This window comes from Pelophylax lessonae (genome assembly GCF_965119305.1).
Source record: "Pelophylax lessonae genome assembly, chromosome: 9".
NCBI classification, from domain to species: domain Eukaryota; kingdom Metazoa; phylum Chordata; class Amphibia; order Anura; family Ranidae; genus Pelophylax; species Pelophylax lessonae.
The window spans coordinates 261,835,023-261,851,887 of record NC_138776.1 but is presented as its reverse complement, the minus strand read 5'-3'; the positions used below and the strand labels follow the sequence as shown (position 1 = coordinate 261,851,887).

General features: G+C 44.4%; 3 protein-coding genes across 3 annotated transcripts in view; 2 read left to right on the top strand and 1 right to left on the bottom strand.

Annotated features, from left to right (window-relative positions):
- The window catches only part of LOC309564420 (uncharacterized protein), a gene marked incomplete at both ends in the record, with an annotated part of 648,900 nt that overhangs the window by 265,679 nt on the left and 366,356 nt on the right, over nt 1-16,865 (top strand).
- The window catches only part of LOC309562909 (gastrula zinc finger protein XlCGF66.1-like), a 471,303-nt gene that overhangs the window by 352,600 nt on the left and 101,838 nt on the right, over nt 1-16,865 (bottom strand). The window lies entirely within an intron of this gene.
- Nucleotides 1-16,865, top strand: part of LOC309562651 (uncharacterized protein) — a gene marked incomplete at its 5' end in the record, with an annotated part of 57,642 nt that overhangs the window by 28,612 nt on the left and 12,165 nt on the right. The window contains 2 exons of the mRNA XM_082266924.1: nt 13,954-14,097; nt 14,193-14,337. Of these exons, the coding sequence (XP_082123050.1) occupies nt 13,954-14,097; nt 14,193-14,337 (289 nt within the window). The remainder of the gene's footprint in view (nt 1-13,953; nt 14,098-14,192; nt 14,338-16,865) is intronic.

The following is a 16,865-nucleotide window of genomic DNA, read 5'->3' as shown; positions in this document are numbered from 1 at the left end:
ATGTAGTGACCAGCGTACATGCCCCCTTTCAATGTAGTGACCAGCATACATGCCCCTTTCAATGTAGTGACCAGCATACATGCCCCTTTCAATGTAGTGACCAGCATACATGCCCCTTACAATGCAGTGACCAGTATACATGCCCCTTTCAATGCAGTGACCAGCGTACATGCCCCTTTCAATGTAGTGACCAGCATATATGCCCCTTTCAATGTAGTGACCAGCATACATGCCCCTTTCAATGTAGTGACCAGCATACATGCCCCTTACAATGTAGTGACCAGTATACATGCCCCTTTCAATGCAGTGACCAGCGTACATGCCCCTTTCAATGTAGTGACCAGCATACATGCCCCTTACAATGTAGTGACCAGCATACATGCCCCTTACAATGTAGTGACCAGCATACATGCCCCTTTCAATGTAGTGACCAGCATACATGCCCCTTTCAATGTAGTGACCAGCATACATGCCCCTTACAATGTAGTGACCAGCATACATGCCCCTTACAATGTAGTGACCAGCATACATGCCCCTTACAATGTAGTGACCAGCATACATGCCCCTTACAATGTAGTGACCAGCATACATGCCCCTTACAATGTAGTGACCAGCATACATGCCCCTTTCAATGTAGTGACCAGCATACATGCCCCTTACAATGTAGTGACCAGCATACATGCCCCTTACAATGTAGTGACCAGCATACATGCCCCTTACAATGTAGTGACCAGCATACATGCCCCTTACAATGTAGTGACCAGCATACATGCCCCTTACAATTTAGTGACCAGCATACATGCCCCTTTCAATGTAGTGACCAGCATACATGCCCCTTTCAATGCAGAGACCAGCGTGCGTGCGTGCTCCCTTCAATGCAGTGTGTGGGCCCCCCCCCCCCCCCCCCTGAGGCATCACTTCACTTACCTCACACTGGTGCCTGGCGTGCTGCTGCTGATGGGAGTCTGGACGGACGTCTTCTTCCTCCTCGACTAGACCTGCATGCGCGCTGCTGCCCTCCTCTCTGACAGCGGGCGGGAAGGTGACGTTGGGACGGTGCGTGACTAACGCACGCACCGCCCCCCTCGCGACATCACAGCCAGTACAGTGCCACAGTGGGGAGTGTCGGGGCGCACAGTGCACCTCCTCCCCTCGCTAGCATCCGCCCCGGAGCCGCGGCAAAGGTTCAAAAGAGCCGCATGCGGCTCCGGAGCCGCAGGTTGCAGACCTATGGCCTAGCCAGTCTCCAGACCTTAATCCTATCGAAAATTTATAGAGGGAGCTGAATTTTTGAGTTGCCAAGAGGCAGCCAAAAAACCTTAAGGAATTGGAGAAGAAGGTTCTCATCCAAGATTTTACAACACATGGCCCCATCCATTGGCCCCTCAGAGGGCCAATGTCGGCCTGTACCTTTAGTAGAAAAACTGCCCCAAAGCGTGATGTTTTCCACCTCCATGCTTGACTGTAGGGATGGTGTTCTTAGGGTCATAATCAGCATTTTTCTTCCTCCAAACACGGCAAGTCCCCCCCTCAAGAAGCCACATTTACAGTCATGCCAATGAACATCTAAATGATTTAGAGAAGGATTGAGAGAAATTGCTGTGGTTAGATGAGACCAAAATGGAGCTCTTTGGCATTGACTCAATTTGCCGTGTTTGGAGATAGAAAAATGTTGACTTTGACCCTAAGAACACCATCCCTACAGTCTATCACGGAGGTAGAAACATGAGGCTTCGGGGCTGTTTCTCTGCTAAAGGTACAGGCTGACTTTGCCACATTGAGGGCCCAATGGACGGGGCCATGTATTGTGAAATCTTGGATGAGAACCTTCTTCCCTCAGCCAGAACGCTGAAGATGGGTCGTGGATGGGTCTTCCAGCATGACAATGACCCAAAACATACCGCCAAGGCAACAAAGGAGTGGCTCAAGAAGAAGCACATTAAGGTCATGGAATGGCCTAGCCAGTCTCCAGACTTTAATCCTATAGAAAATTTATAGAGGGAGCTGAAACTTCATGTTGCCAAGAGGTAACCAAGAAACCTTAAGGATCTGGAGAAGATCTGTAAAGAAGAGTGGCCCAAAATCCCTCCTGAGATGTGTACAAACCTGGTCACCAACTACAAGAAACGTCTGACCTCTGTGCTCGCCAACAAGGGTCTCTCCACCAACTACTAAGTCATGTTTTGCTTGGGGATCAAATACTTGTTTTACTCACTGACCTGCAACTTAATTTATAGTATTTGTTTTATGTGTGTTTTTTCTGGATTTTCGGGTGATATTTTGTCTTTATCATTTAAAATACACCTATGATAAAAATTATAGACCCTTCATTTCTTTACAAGTGGGCAAACTTACAAAATCTGCAGGGATCAAATAAATATTTTCCCCACTGTAGGTACTGTACACCAGGAACCTTGTATAATCCCCGAACCTCAGATTATCTCAGTACATACTCAGGCGTTGCCCTCTGTGTGCCCCAAAATATTATGGGTGTTGCAAAAATACTAAATTGTGATTGGACTACAGGGAATTAATGATAGTTACATGGTGCTTCACTCAGAAAACAAACCCATTCAAATGACACACTAACTGTGGTAATCCATGGGAAATATGGCAACACATGGGCAACACATCAGGAATCCTGACGGCAGGTAGGCAACAAGGGTGGGTAACTTAATGGAAACCATGACAATACAGATACAACCGTACCAATGAAGCAATGTCAAAGCATAGCTAAGACGAATAATGGAACCCAACCCAACCCAATGGAACAATAGTGTAATGGAATGACCCAATCAGGACTTCTCTTGCATCAACGGACCTTTTTATAAGTTGCTATTGGCTGCTGAATGGAATTGCTCTTTATTTGCTTACCTATGGAAATTGGCTTTTTATTGGCCCAGACTACAGTATGTATAATGAAAAATAAAATCGAAATATTTTTCACTTTAATTATGCAAGATTTGGTTTTCATTAAAGCTCTTTTTTTATTGTGTGTTAATTTGTTATAAATACCTGTAATTAAAAAAAAAAATACATATTCTGATTATTAAAAATAAATAAGAAAGCTCCACACTTACAGTGTTCTGTTCTGAGTTCCTTTCTTTGGTTACAAATGACCATCATTCTTCAAAGATTGGATATTGGAATAGGCTCAGTTCATAAGGAGTCCTCCATTGGGGTTCCATTTGTGAGAAGGAGAGTCCAGAAGGTTCAGTTCCACATGTGTATCAGCTAGTATTTTAAAGACACATGAAGCTTTCACATAGAATATTCCCATTGCTGCCATCTTGGTTCTCCTCCTTGTGGCTCCTCCTCAGTGATAGGCTCCATAATTTCACTTTCATTGCCTTCATCAATGATGTGAAGGCCATATCCGTTAGTGGCCTAAGGAATATTTCAGTGTCAGATAGTCAAATGAGAACACAAAAATGTATTGTCCCTTTATATTGGTGATCAGTGGAGAAAGGCCGGTTTCTTTGGTGGCCACTGGCAAGAATGTCCCTTACATTGGAGGTCAGTCGAAGAATACCTCTTATTTTTGTGGTCCGTGGGAAAAATGTCCCTTATATTGGTGATCAGTGGGAAGAATGTCCCTTACATTGGTGGTCAGTGAGAAGAATGTCCCTTATATTGGTGGTCAGTGGGAAGAATGCTCCTTACATTGGTGATCAGTGGGAAGAATGATCCTTACATTGGTGGCCAGTCGGAAGAATGCTCCTTACATTGGTGGCCAGTAAGAAGAATGTCCCTTATATTTGTGATCAGTGTGAAGAATGTCCCTTACATTGGTGATCAGTGAGAAGAATGTCCCTTACATTGGTGATCAGTGTGAAGAATGTCCCTTACATTGGTGATCAGTGAGAAGAATGTCCCTTACATTGGTGATCAGTGGGAGGAATACTCCTTACATTGGTGATCAGTGTGAAGAATGTCCCTTACATTGGAGGTCAGTGTGAAGAATGTCCCTTACATTGGTGATCAGTGGGAAGAATGCTCCTTACATTGGAGGTCAGTGGGAAGAATGCTCCTTACATTGGAGGTCAGTGGGAAGAATGTCCCTATTGGTGGTCATTGTAAAGAATGTCCCTTACTTTAGTGGTTAGTCAGAAGCATGTCCCTTATATTGGACAGGTGAGCGTCCCCCCAAACATTTTTTTTTGTTTTTATAGCTTTTCATTCCACACCGTATTTTCGCAGTGGTCTTACAAAGCAATTTTTATGAAAAAAATACACTTTTTTGAATAAAAAAAAAAGAAAAATCCAGTAAAGTTCGCCCAAATTTTTTCTATATTGTGAAAGATGATGTTACGCCGAGTAAATAGATATCCAACATGTCACGCTTCAGAATTACGCATGCTCGTGAAATGGCGACAAACATTGGTACTTAAAAATCTCCATAGGTGATGTTTTAAAAATTTCTACAGTTTACCAGCTTAGAGTTACAGGGGAGGTCTAGGGCTAGAATTTTTGCTCTCACTCTAATGACCATGGCGATACCTCATATGTGTGGTTTGAACAGTGTTTACATATGTGGGCGCGACTTGCGTATGCCTTCGCTTCTGCACACAAGCTCGGAGGGATGGGGCACTTTAATTTTTCTTATTTATTTTACCTTTAATTTTTTATTTTTACACTGTCCCTTTAAAGAAATTTTTTCTGATCATTTTTATTCCCAATACAAGGAATGAAAACACCCCTTGGAATAGAAATAAGCAGGACAGGTCCTCTTTAATGTGAGATCTGGGGTCAAAAAGACCTCACATCTCACATCTACACTTAAAAGCAAAACAAAATGGCCCTTTAAGGCTGTTGGGAGGAAGTAACGTATGAGATGTCGCCCCGGTCCTCCAGTGCCAAAGGGTCTTGCCCTCACTCAACTTTCTGCCTGGGACCCAGAAGGACCGGATAGTTTTCCCCACTACCGACAGCTCCGGTAAGTGGGGAAAACGACCGGGAAGCGGCAGAAGGGGGAGTGGGCACCTCTCCTGCCGCCCATAAAAGTGTCCCTTTGGCGAATCCGCTGCTGAGACCACTTTTATGTGAAAGAGGACCGCCTGCCGTGTAAGAAAATACCGGGGTTATGGCAGCTATCTGCTGCCATAACCCTGGTATTTAACATCAAAGTACCGACGTACAACTGCAGCGGACAGTCCAAAATAGAAACAAGACTCTTATCTAAGCATGCAGCCTGGCAGGCCAGGAAAGGGGTGGACGAGCGAACGCCGCCCCCCCCCCCCCCGAACCATACGAGACCACATGCCCTCAACATGTTAGGGGTGTGCTGAGACCAACCCCTGATCCTCCCTCCTGGCTGTGTGCTTCATCCCAGGTAGTTCCAGACATTGGCCACCTTCTCCAATCCTGACAGCCAGAGGACACCAGTAGGACTCACTCTCTTCAGAGCAGATTTCTTACCGAATAAAGGCACCACGAGGCTGGATGGGGTAATGTTCTATACTGAAAGCCTCAATCAATACATGGCTTCAATAGGTCTTAGACCCCAACACAGTTCCAATAACGACTCAGGATCTTGGTTCCAGGCACTGCCTGTGGCAGCTCATGTCCCCTGAGAAGGCACTAGCTCCCTGTAGGCCTGATGTTCTTCTTGGGCAAAGGAGAGGAGGGGCAGAGGGGTATGCTAGCTTCCATGGTCCTCTACTTCTCTCTTGGGGCTAGGATGCGCAACTCTAGGGCACCCTGCCTTCTTCCCAGGAGGGGGGAGAGCAGATGCTCAGCAGACAGATGTTCCCTCTTCCTCTGTAGTCTGACCCACCTCTTTCCGAGGTCCTGCCTAGTATCTCAGCCTTCTTCCAGGGGAAGAAGCTACCTTAAAGGGGAGCCACTCTACCACCTGCCTACAGGATGACCACATATGTATCTTGTCTCTACGCTCACTTTTGCCTGAGAAGAAGATTTACAAGGGGCGTTGAAGTCAAACCAGGACTTTTGAGTTTATATAATAAAAAAACAAATTTCAAGGAGTGGAAACTGCATTTATTTTTCGACATACTCCCCTGCTACATTTATACACTTATCCCAGCATTTAACCAATGGCTGGAAAGCTTTGGAATAGAAAGATTTGTCGGTACACCTGAACCATCCTAGGACAGCCTGCTTTGCTTTGCCATCAGTCCTGAAATGCTGATCTCCGAGGAACTCTTTTAGGGGACAGGTTAAGAGTAGATTATCCAGCCCCCCCCCCCCCCTGTGTGCCTCCCTACCCCCATAGTTCTGCCGGCTTCTCTCCTCCCATTTCTGGCCAAAGCTGCCAGCACACAATAGGATCCTTCAGAATCGAGAGTGGATTAAGGGTCCAATAAATATGTCATACTAAAGGCCCGTACACACGTGCAGATTGTCGGCCGAATAGATTCGGCCGACGACCGATCAGCCGATTTTCGGCTTGTTAAGCCCCGTACACACGTACCGATCGTCGGCCGAACGATCGGCCGTCTTTTGTCCAGGGCTGTCGTGTCTGTTGAAAACTGCAAAAGACTGCACACGAATTTTGTCGGCCAACAACAGCCGACTGCAGAAGTGATGTCATGTGATGGTTAACTTTCCTTGTCTTTTTTCTTTTCTGAGCATGCCCAGTCTTGCAAATCTGTTGTCTGTCGGCCGAATTCTGTACTGACCAGCGAACAATCGGGCCGTTCTGGTGTCGGCATACAAAAATTTTTATGCTTGCACGACAGATTCTGTTCGGCCGAAAGTGCGCTGTCGGCTGTCGGAAGCATCATACTAACATGCCGAAAATCGCCAGATCGTTCGGCGGCCGAACATTTTCGGCCGACAATCGGTACGTGTGTATGGGCCTTTAGTATGATGCTTCCGACTGCGCACTTTCGGCCGAACAGAATCTGTCGTGCAAGCATTAAAATTTTTGTATGCCGACACCAGAACGGCCGATTGTTCGCCAGTCAGTACAGATTTCGGCCGACAGACAGCAGATTTACAAGACTGGGCATGCTCAGAAAAGAAAAAAGACAAGGAAAGTTAACCATCACTTCTGCAGTCGGCTGTTGTTGGCGGACAAAATTCGTGTGCAGTCTTTTGCACTTTTCAGCTGACACGACAGCCCGGGGACAAAAGACGGCCGATCGTTCAGCCGACGATCGGTACGTGTGTACGGGGCTTTAGGCTCCGTTCACATGTAGGCGTTTTGGGGCGTTTTTTGGGAGTTTTTCTGCTCTAGGATCAGCTCTCAAAACGCCCAACAAGACAAATCCTATTCATTTCAATGGCCCCTGTTCACATCTGAGCGTTTTGACGCTGTGAGCAAAACGCCCAACACTCAAAAAAGTACATGAGCTTCTTTTTGGGCAGATTACAGGCGTTTTCCATTGGTCTCTATTCAATCTAAAAACGCCTGCACAAAAAACGCCTGTAAATCGCGGTAAAATCGCGGTAAAAAACGAAAACGCTACGCTCAGGTGTGAATGTAGCCTTACTGTGCTTGTGCATAACTGACGCATAGTGAAATGTGTTCATTTGGGGGGAAGGGGGCCCTGTCAGTTTGGTTGTATGGGGTCCCGTGGTTTCTAACAGCAGCCCTGTTCACAGGGATGACTGCTGTAGGCTGGGAAACACCAAGGCTGGGATAGTCACTGATGGACGTATGGCTATCTTTGAAACATTTACACCATTAAAATGTCTTACTGCGGCTGAGCGCCTCATCACCGTACTGTGCTTGAAGTCTTCTGTAGATTTCCACGGGTTTTATACGCCTTCGTTCACAAGAAACTTCATCACCACATTCCATGTGGTGATGTGTTCCATGCATGCACTAACACTGTTGTCTGCCATCTTGATTAACAGACTCTGGACTGGCCCGCATCATAAGCGCTGCCTATCAGTAATAGGACAAACTTGCCACTTACTACTGCGTGTAGTACTACCACACTAGCTACTAACTACTACCACACTAGCTACCCTTTTTATACCTGTAAAATGAAAAGTCCCAGTTTGACTTAAATGCCCTTCGTATCTTATCTACTGTAACCCCATCTTCTTGGCATGGTTGTCCTTAGCTGAGTTTTATCCATCTACAAAGCTGTTTCTATTTCACACAATTCCCTTCACTGGAAATAAGAAACCAAGCCCAACCCCTGAAAAATAACCCCACACCATAACCCCCCTCTACCAAATGATTTGGACCAGTGCACAAAGCAAGGTCCATAAAGACATGGATGAGCAAGTTTGGGGTGGAGGCACTTGACTGGCCTGCACCCCAATAAAAGACCTTTTTGGGATGAATTAGAGCCAGGCCTCTTGTCCAACATCAGTGACTGACCTCACAAATGCGCTTCTGGAAGAATGATAAAACATTCCCATAGACACTCCTAATCCTTGTGGACAGCCTTCCCAGAAGGGTTGATGCTGTTATAGCTGCAAAGGGTGGGCCAACTCAATATTGAACCCTACGGACTAAGACTGGGATGCCATTAAAGTTCATGTTCAATTAATACTACACTTTTTAATTTAATGTTGTTTTTTTATTATATCTTTTTCATTCTTTAGTTTTACTTATTAATACATTTTATAATGCAGTGAGATGTTTTAAATGATTTTATTTGTTTATTACAGGTATTTATATAGCGCCGACAATTTTTTTTATATTTTTTCGTTGTTTCTGTTTTAAATATGGCGTCATTTATGATACGAAATTGAAGCTCGGAACAAGAACCTTTGGTTCGAAGAACCAAAATACAATGTAGGCTGCAGATTTTATATTCTCCACGAGATGGTGATCCTACATATTGTTAGTGGAACGCACACACACAGGAAGTAATAGGAGGCCCAGACAGGAAGTAATGTAAACTACAGACAGGAAGGTAAAGGCACAGACAGGAAGTGATCTTAAGTAGAAAAAGGAAGTGATGTACACTACAGACAGGAAGTTCCGGGTGAGCAAACAGTTGGAGACATTGCTTGAACTGGCAACAGAGGAGGTAAAAATGTGATTACTTTATTATTTATATTTTATATATACTCTTATTAACAACCATCGTGTCCTTTTTTTTTTGTCCTCCATTTTGCTGTGGTGACTTTTATGTCCAACAGATGCAGCTACACACATATGGAAAGTTATACCGTAATATTGTTTAATACTGTTTATATGTTGACAAAAACTTACACAGTACTTTTTTATACTGTACATTCACCCCAGAACTTTATCTGCTATTGGAGTAGATGATGAGGCAAACATCTTGGCCTCGTTCAGTAGGACATTGAACTTGGGCCGATTGTAGATAGATAGGAGCCAATCTTTTAGCATGTCTTTGAAGTGTGGGAGGAAACCAGAGTATCCAGAGGATACCCACAAGGGGAACGTGCAAACTCCATGCAGGTAGTGCTAACCACTGAGTCACCATCCTGCCCATGCACTCAGATAATTAAGATGTGCTTAGATACATTCTAAATATAGAATAATTTATCCAACTGTCAATCCAGAGCCTCTGGTTTATAGATCAGATACATCCTAAATATAGAACCATTTATCCAACTGTCCATCCAGAGCCTCTGGTTTATAGACCAGATCCATCCTAAATATAGAACCATTTATCCAACTGTCCATCCAGAGCCTCTGGTTTATAGACCGGATACATCCTAAATATAGAGCCATTTATCCAACTGTCCATCCAGAGCCTCTGGTTTATAGATCGGATACATCCTAAATATAGAACCATTTATCCAACTGTCCATCCAGAGCCTCTGGTTTATAGACTGGATACTTCCTAAATATAAAACCATTTATCCAACTGTCCATCCAGAGCCTCTGGTTTATCGATCAAATACATCCTAAATTATAGAACCATTTATCCAACTGTCCATCCAGAGCCTCTGGTATATAGACCGGATACATCCTAAATATAAAACCATTTATCCAACTGTCCATCCAGAGCCTCTGGTTTATAGACCGGATACATCCTAAATATAAAACCATTTATCCAACTGTCCATCCAGAGCCTCTGGTTTATAGACCGGATACATCCTAAATATAGAGCCATTTATACAACTGTCCATCCAGAGCCTCTGGTTTATAGATCGGATACATCCTAAATATTGAACCATTTATCCAACTGTCCATCCAGAGCCTCTGGTTTATAGACTGGATACATCCTAAATATAAAACCATTTATCCAACTGTCCATCCAGAGCCTCTGGTTTATCGATCAAATACATCCTAAATTATAGAACCATTTATCCAACTGTCCATCCAGAGCCTCTGGTATATAGACTGTATACATCCTAAATATAAAACCATTTATCCAACTGTCCATCCAGAGCCTCTGGTTTATAGACTGGATACATCCTAAATATAAAACCATTTATCCAACTGTCCATCCAGAGCCTTTGGTTTATAGATTCCTATGTTATTTATTGTACATTGAAAGACACAGGAATATATTATTGCATCTATGGGATTTCCAAAAGCAATCCAGCAGAAGGTTGGGCAGGAGCCAGTAAGCGATCCATTGGACGTGGCATCTACCTAAAAGAGTATCTGAATGAATTACTGGCTGACAGGTCAGTGAAAAATTGAAGAGCAGTATAGAAACTGCCATCTGAAAGGGCAGTAGACAACAACAATAAAAAGGAGAGCGGGAAGGAAACCTTCAAGGAAAAACAAAGATGGGTTGAGTACCAAGTCCCCTTTTATAGAAAGGGTTGAGGGATGCACACAACTGTATAAAGCGGAAGGCTAAGAGAAGATGAACAATAACCCAATGGACTTACAGGAACCTCAGATAGAAGGGATGAGAAGACAACCTTTCAATTAGCTGACACAGTCAGAAAATATATAGCCACCAGTGCATCTCTGGCTTCCGCCAGAGGATCCCATGACTGAGCCACAAACCTCTGCACCTTTCTGTTGATGGATGCCAACAGATCCACCTCGGGGGTGCCCCACCGGAGACACAACTGATGAAACTCCTCCGGATGAAGGGACCACACCCCTTGGTCAAACGCCTGTCGACGGAGATAATCTGCTTGCCAGTTTTCCACCCTGGGAATGTGTACGGCGGAGAGGGCTGGAATGAACCATTGTGCCCACCTTAGAATGCCGGCTACCTCCAGAGCCACCAGGACACTTCTTGTGCCCACCTGGTGATTTGACATAAGCAAATTTGTCTGATTGAATGTGCACTGGACATCCCTGAAGACCACAGTCTGATCGCTCGGAGTTTCAAGGCATTGATCAGTAGTCTGGACTCTTCCAGTGTCCAGATCCCCTGAGCAGAATTTTTTCCAAGGATGCCTCCCCAGCCAGACAGGCTGGCATCCGTGGTGACCACTGTCCAATACAAGGGGAGGAAAGATTTGCCCAGCTGAAGCCGCCAGAGAACAAAGCCACCATATTGGGGACTCTTTCGTTCCCCAGCTCAGCCAGATCTGATTGTCCAGAGACTGTGGATTCTTGTCCTATTTGGCCAGAATCTCTCTTTGCAGGGACCTCGTATGGTACAGTGCAAACTGAACCACCTCAAAAGGTAGATACCATCAGGCCCAGCACCCGCATGCAAGTCCGGAGGGAGGACCATCTAGTGGACAGCAGGAGATGAATTGCAGCCTACAGTTTCTGGAGATTGTCCAAAGGAGCACTTTGGCTAAGGCCGAGTCCAGAGTCAGACCCTGATAGTCCAGCTTTGTGGACGCAACCAGAGCAGACTTGTATGGGAAAGATGTACGATGGCTGGGAAAATCTGGTGTATGTGTATGTATGTGTGTACATATTATATATAATATATATATATAATGTATGTTCAGGACTGGGAGGAAGCCGTATACTGCCGGAAGTACAGTGTGGGTTGGAGTTCTGTTACACTAACCAAGCATCAGTAAAGTCCCTAAATGTGAAGGCACTATTCACCAAGGTCCTTCTCCCTCAGTTCTTTAAGGTGCTCCCAGGATGCACCTGTTTCACTTCCTTAGAATGAAGGATGATGGGAACTATTATTACCCACTTGCCACCAAATCAATTGGCTTCAAGTGGTTGTACTGGGTGATGCTTGCAGCTGCACACATCCCCCTGATACAATTTTATAGAGCTGAAGCTTGGCGGTTATTAAAAGCAGCAGGAGGGGACACCTTCCTCCCGTGGCTCGCCCGGCTCAGCCGTCCCACCGGCTGGCAGGAGACGCAAACAAGGCCGGAACTCTACTCTGGGGATGATCTTTCTCCCATGAGTCAGCTCTTTATAAAGAAGGCCCCAAAGTTTCCACATGGTGTGGTAGTATGAGGAGCAATATAAAGAGTTCTACTCTGGGGATGATATTTCTCCCGTGGGCCAGCGTGACTATACCTCACTGGATATTACCAGTACATCTCTGTATACTGTGTGGTCTAGTTACAAGATGCATGAAAAATATATAAACTTTACTCTTCCGGAAAAATAATCTGCTTTTGTGATTGTGTACATTTTAAGAGGCCCCCGAAGAAGCAGTCATTTCCGCAAAACGCGTTGACCCTAGCTCCTCTTTTCGACAAACAGCCATACATATTTGTAGTGGATAATTGTTTTGCTGGTATCAGTATGCAAGCCATGACAATTTGATACATGTGTGTAAAATATTTATTGTTTAAAATAAAGATTTTATACATTTATTTATTTATTTTTCCATATGTGTACTTGTGTGATTACTGGAGGGGTATTTAAATTCCCACTACCTACCTTTTTTGTTCCATGAAGTTTCTAAATCCTGAGTCAGAAATGGCGCTAAGCACACTTTGAAAGGAAGTGCCAATAGAGATGTATGCTGGTGCAGAGGAAAGTTCTGAATGTCTTAGAAATTTTGCTCAAAGTCAGAAAGTAGACTCCGACGTAGATTAGTCACCAGGCAGTTCCAGCAGAGGTAGCAGGCAAAGAAAGACTCTTATCCAGTCAATCCATAGCAAAAAAAAAAAAAAAGGGGGGGGGGGGTTTGATTCGAGTTGTGCTTTAAAGAGCCTCAGGCTTTCTTTCTACAAGGTCTTTAATATAGTATAAGGAGAAGTCTGAGGTAGACATTATTCACCCCAGTACATGTTGCAGAGTGCGATCACTGGGTGCAGCGGAGTCCATTCAGATCAGACATTGTGGAGTAACAGGAACTGGCTTCTTTATAGGAACATAACACAGATATCAAAGATGTCACCTCATTGTAATAAGAACAACAGAACAGGAAAAGATAACCAACAAGTTCAGTACAGTGTACAGGAAATTACAACACATCATAGATAATGCATAGCATATCACTGAGCATTAGTGACATCTAGTGTCCTATTTGTGAACTGCAGTTAATCTGCTAAGCTGAAAGCTGTTGTATCTGCAACAGTACAGTCCAGATAATTCTTGAGGAGAGAGTCCTGCATAAATCTGAAGGTGCTGAGGAGAATTCTGGGAGGGCCACATGACATCACTCCTCTCTAAAATAAAAGCACAAACTGGAGAGGTGAGGAGGATTCAGGGAAGTCTGATGATAATTTGTTACTTTCATTCTTTACGCAGGATTATAAAGTAGTAAGAGAAATATCTGGTGATCCCTTCACACCCAGCATCTATCTTCACGGGACATCACCCATCACAGTGCCTCTTTGTATGTCATGATGGAGAATCAGCCGCCCCTCACATCACCGGGTAAGAGGAGACTTTATTGTAAAGGAGAGAGCAGTACGGAGGGTCCACCTAGATCCCCCATCATCTGATAAACACATAGAAACAATGTATTCAGTCAGTGTGTGTGTTTCCTACAGATGGATCCAGTAATGGGAACCCACCAGAGAGATGTCCCCGTCCTCTGTATTCCCAGGATTCCACACAGGAAGGTCACACCATCCCTCACCATCATCAGGTAGGTGGGACTGAGTAACTAGAAAACAGAGAGAATTCTAATCTATGAGAGGACATTCTTCTATGTAATCTCTTGTTCCTTTTTATAAATCTATTCTATCGTCTTTGGTGTTTAGGGAGAAGAATCGAAAGACATCAAAGCCAAGATTAAAGTGGAAGAAGAAGATACTTTTGTCAGTGGAGCTCAGCAGTCTATGAAGGAAGATGGTGCCCTGTGGAATTCTACATCGGAAGATCACCACTATACAGAGAATGATCAGGTAGATGGGACTGGTCAAAAAGAACTTTTATGAGCGGACATTTTTCTTTGCAGATCTGACACTATATGTTATATTGTATCCTCTCTTGAATTTAGAATAAAGAACGGAAAGACATCAAAGTTGAGCATAAACAGGAAGAAGAAGAAGAGAGGTTGGTGAGTGGAGATCAGAAATCTATGGAGGAGGGGGAGATGGTTATGGAAAGTAAACAGGAGGAATCTTCTCTACATATGGACACAAGTAAGTAATAAACCCTAAATGCAGAAACAGTTTTTTTGCTTTACTTCTATGAGTATAGTATATATATTTTAAATAGTTATAGGTTGAAATATTATATTTGTTCGCCTAAAAACTAAAAAGATTGCAAAGAGTTAGCTGATCCAGATGAAGGCAGAAAACCAATTTGGCCATCTCCATTCCTCAATATAACGTCATGTTCCCAACAAATGAGGAGGAGATACTGTACACCCTATGAAAGGTCCATCTCCATTCCTCAATATAACGTCATGTTCCCAACAAATGAGGAGGAGATACTGTATACCATATGAAAGGTCCATCTCCATTCTTCAATATAACGTCATGTTCCCAACAAATGAGGAGGAGATACTGTACACCATATGAAAGGTCCATCTCCATTCCTCAATATAACGTCATGTTCCCAACAAATGAGGAGGAGATACTGTACACCATATGAAAGGTCCATCTCTATTCCTCAATGTAACGTCATGTTCCCAACAAATGAGGAGGAGATACTGTACACCATATGAAAGGTCCATCTCCATTCCTCAATATAACGTCGTGTTCCCAACAAATGAGGTGGAGATACTGTACACCATATGAAAGGACTATAACAATTCCTTAATATACCATTGTAAATCTAACTGATTGGTTGGAGACATTCTACAACCTCAATGCCCAACAGACATCCAAGAGCTACATGTGGTCCTTTGCTACTGAATGGGCAACCCTCAGTAGGAATAAGCAAATGTGCTTGGGTTCAGTTTGCACACCGTTTCAGAATCTTGTTTGATGTTTACTTGTTCACAAAATTTGCATTATACCCCATTGAAGTCTTGGGGGGGGGGGGGGGGGGAATGTTGTTTTTCAATTCTGGCCTTTGTGAGACTAATAACCAAGGGTTTTGTCAAAATAAGGAATAGGAAACTGGACACCTCCATGAGGAAATGTATTTTTCTACACGGTGTTCTAAGCTCTAATATACTTCCAACACACACTGGCAATATGACTGTTGTGAGCCCATCAATTTTAAAGAAAGAGGGCTGGGTTGTCCATTTCCTTAAATTACTGGCTCTTGTGACTCACCTTAACAGGAGCAACCTATGTATAGAGAGATGACACCTGGTCTAATTCCCCAAGGTGGTGAAGCAGTCAGTGCTCTGCCTTACGATTTCTTCCTAACACCCATGCAGAACATAATGAAAAAGGAAGCCAGAAACGTAATCTTCCACAGTTGATGAGTTTATTATGGCAGGTGAGGTACAAAATAGTACAGGGGCTTACGCGTTTCAGCGTATAGCCTTAATCATAGCCACTTGAAACTTGCAAATTTTTTTTTTTTTTTTTAGAGCTGTTGGGAGCATGAGTCAGGCTCATGTTACTACTCCAGAACCCTGTTGATAGTCCCACTCTTCCTATTCCCCAGAGGCCACCATAAACTTCTCTCTGGACAATGGAGTCTTACTCTTCCCCCCCCCCCCCCTTCACTGCATCCCAACTGCTAAGCAACACTACTCTGCCTGTTCCTGCCCCTCTAGACTGACTGTCCGCGGCGCTCTATTTGAGCGTCACAAGCACATGGCTCTGGCCTTGCGGCAGTGTCTGTTCCCTTGCTTTCATCATTACTGACCTTTTGCCTTGTACCCTAACTAGTCTTATGGATTTCTGCCTTACTTGACCTCAGATTATTTAATGGATTACGCTTGCTTGCTACCTGCCCTGACCTCAGAACTGTCTATTAGATTATGTTTATCCATTACCTGCCCTGACCTCAGAACTGTCTATTAGATTGTTTATCCATTCCCTGCCCTGACCTCAGAACTGTCTATTAGATTATGTTTATCCATTACCTGCCCTGACGTCAGAACTGTCTACTGGATTACGTTTGTTCAATACCTGCACTGATCTCAGAACTGTCTACTGGATTATGTTTGCCCGCTGCCTGTCCTGATCTTGGACTGTCCGAGCATTCCACCACCATCTATGGTCTTCTGCCTGTCCAGCCTCAAGACTACAGAAGACCAACCTTCTCTCATCTGTTCAGTCCTGTGCTACATAGCATTACATTCTAAGACCTGGGGGCAACCATGTACTGTAGGCCTGATTGCCTTAAGGGAATGTGGGCTGCTAAAGGCAGAAAAAACCTGGGCCAGCTATAGTTCCTGACCTAGGCTTTGGGCTGGTCATCACATTATCACAAGCCATTCAAATTTTACCAACTGGGAAGTCATGGATGCCTTACAGGCCCACCTGACTGTCGAGGAACTGTGTAAACTGACTGGCCGGGTCCAGTAGTTATCCCTATGCCTGCCTCAGCAAGCTGCAGCTTTTCCCTGTCCCACCAGACTCAGAGCCTAAAGTTAACTTGCCAGATTGCTGGGGCTGCACGGTTGAGCGCAGATGGGGCTGCCCGGTTGGGCGCAGATGGGGCTGCACCGTTTGGGCGCAGATGGGGCTGCACAGTTGGGCGCAGATGGGGCTGCACGTTTGGGCGCAGATGGGCCTGCACGTTTGGGCGCAGATGGGCCTGC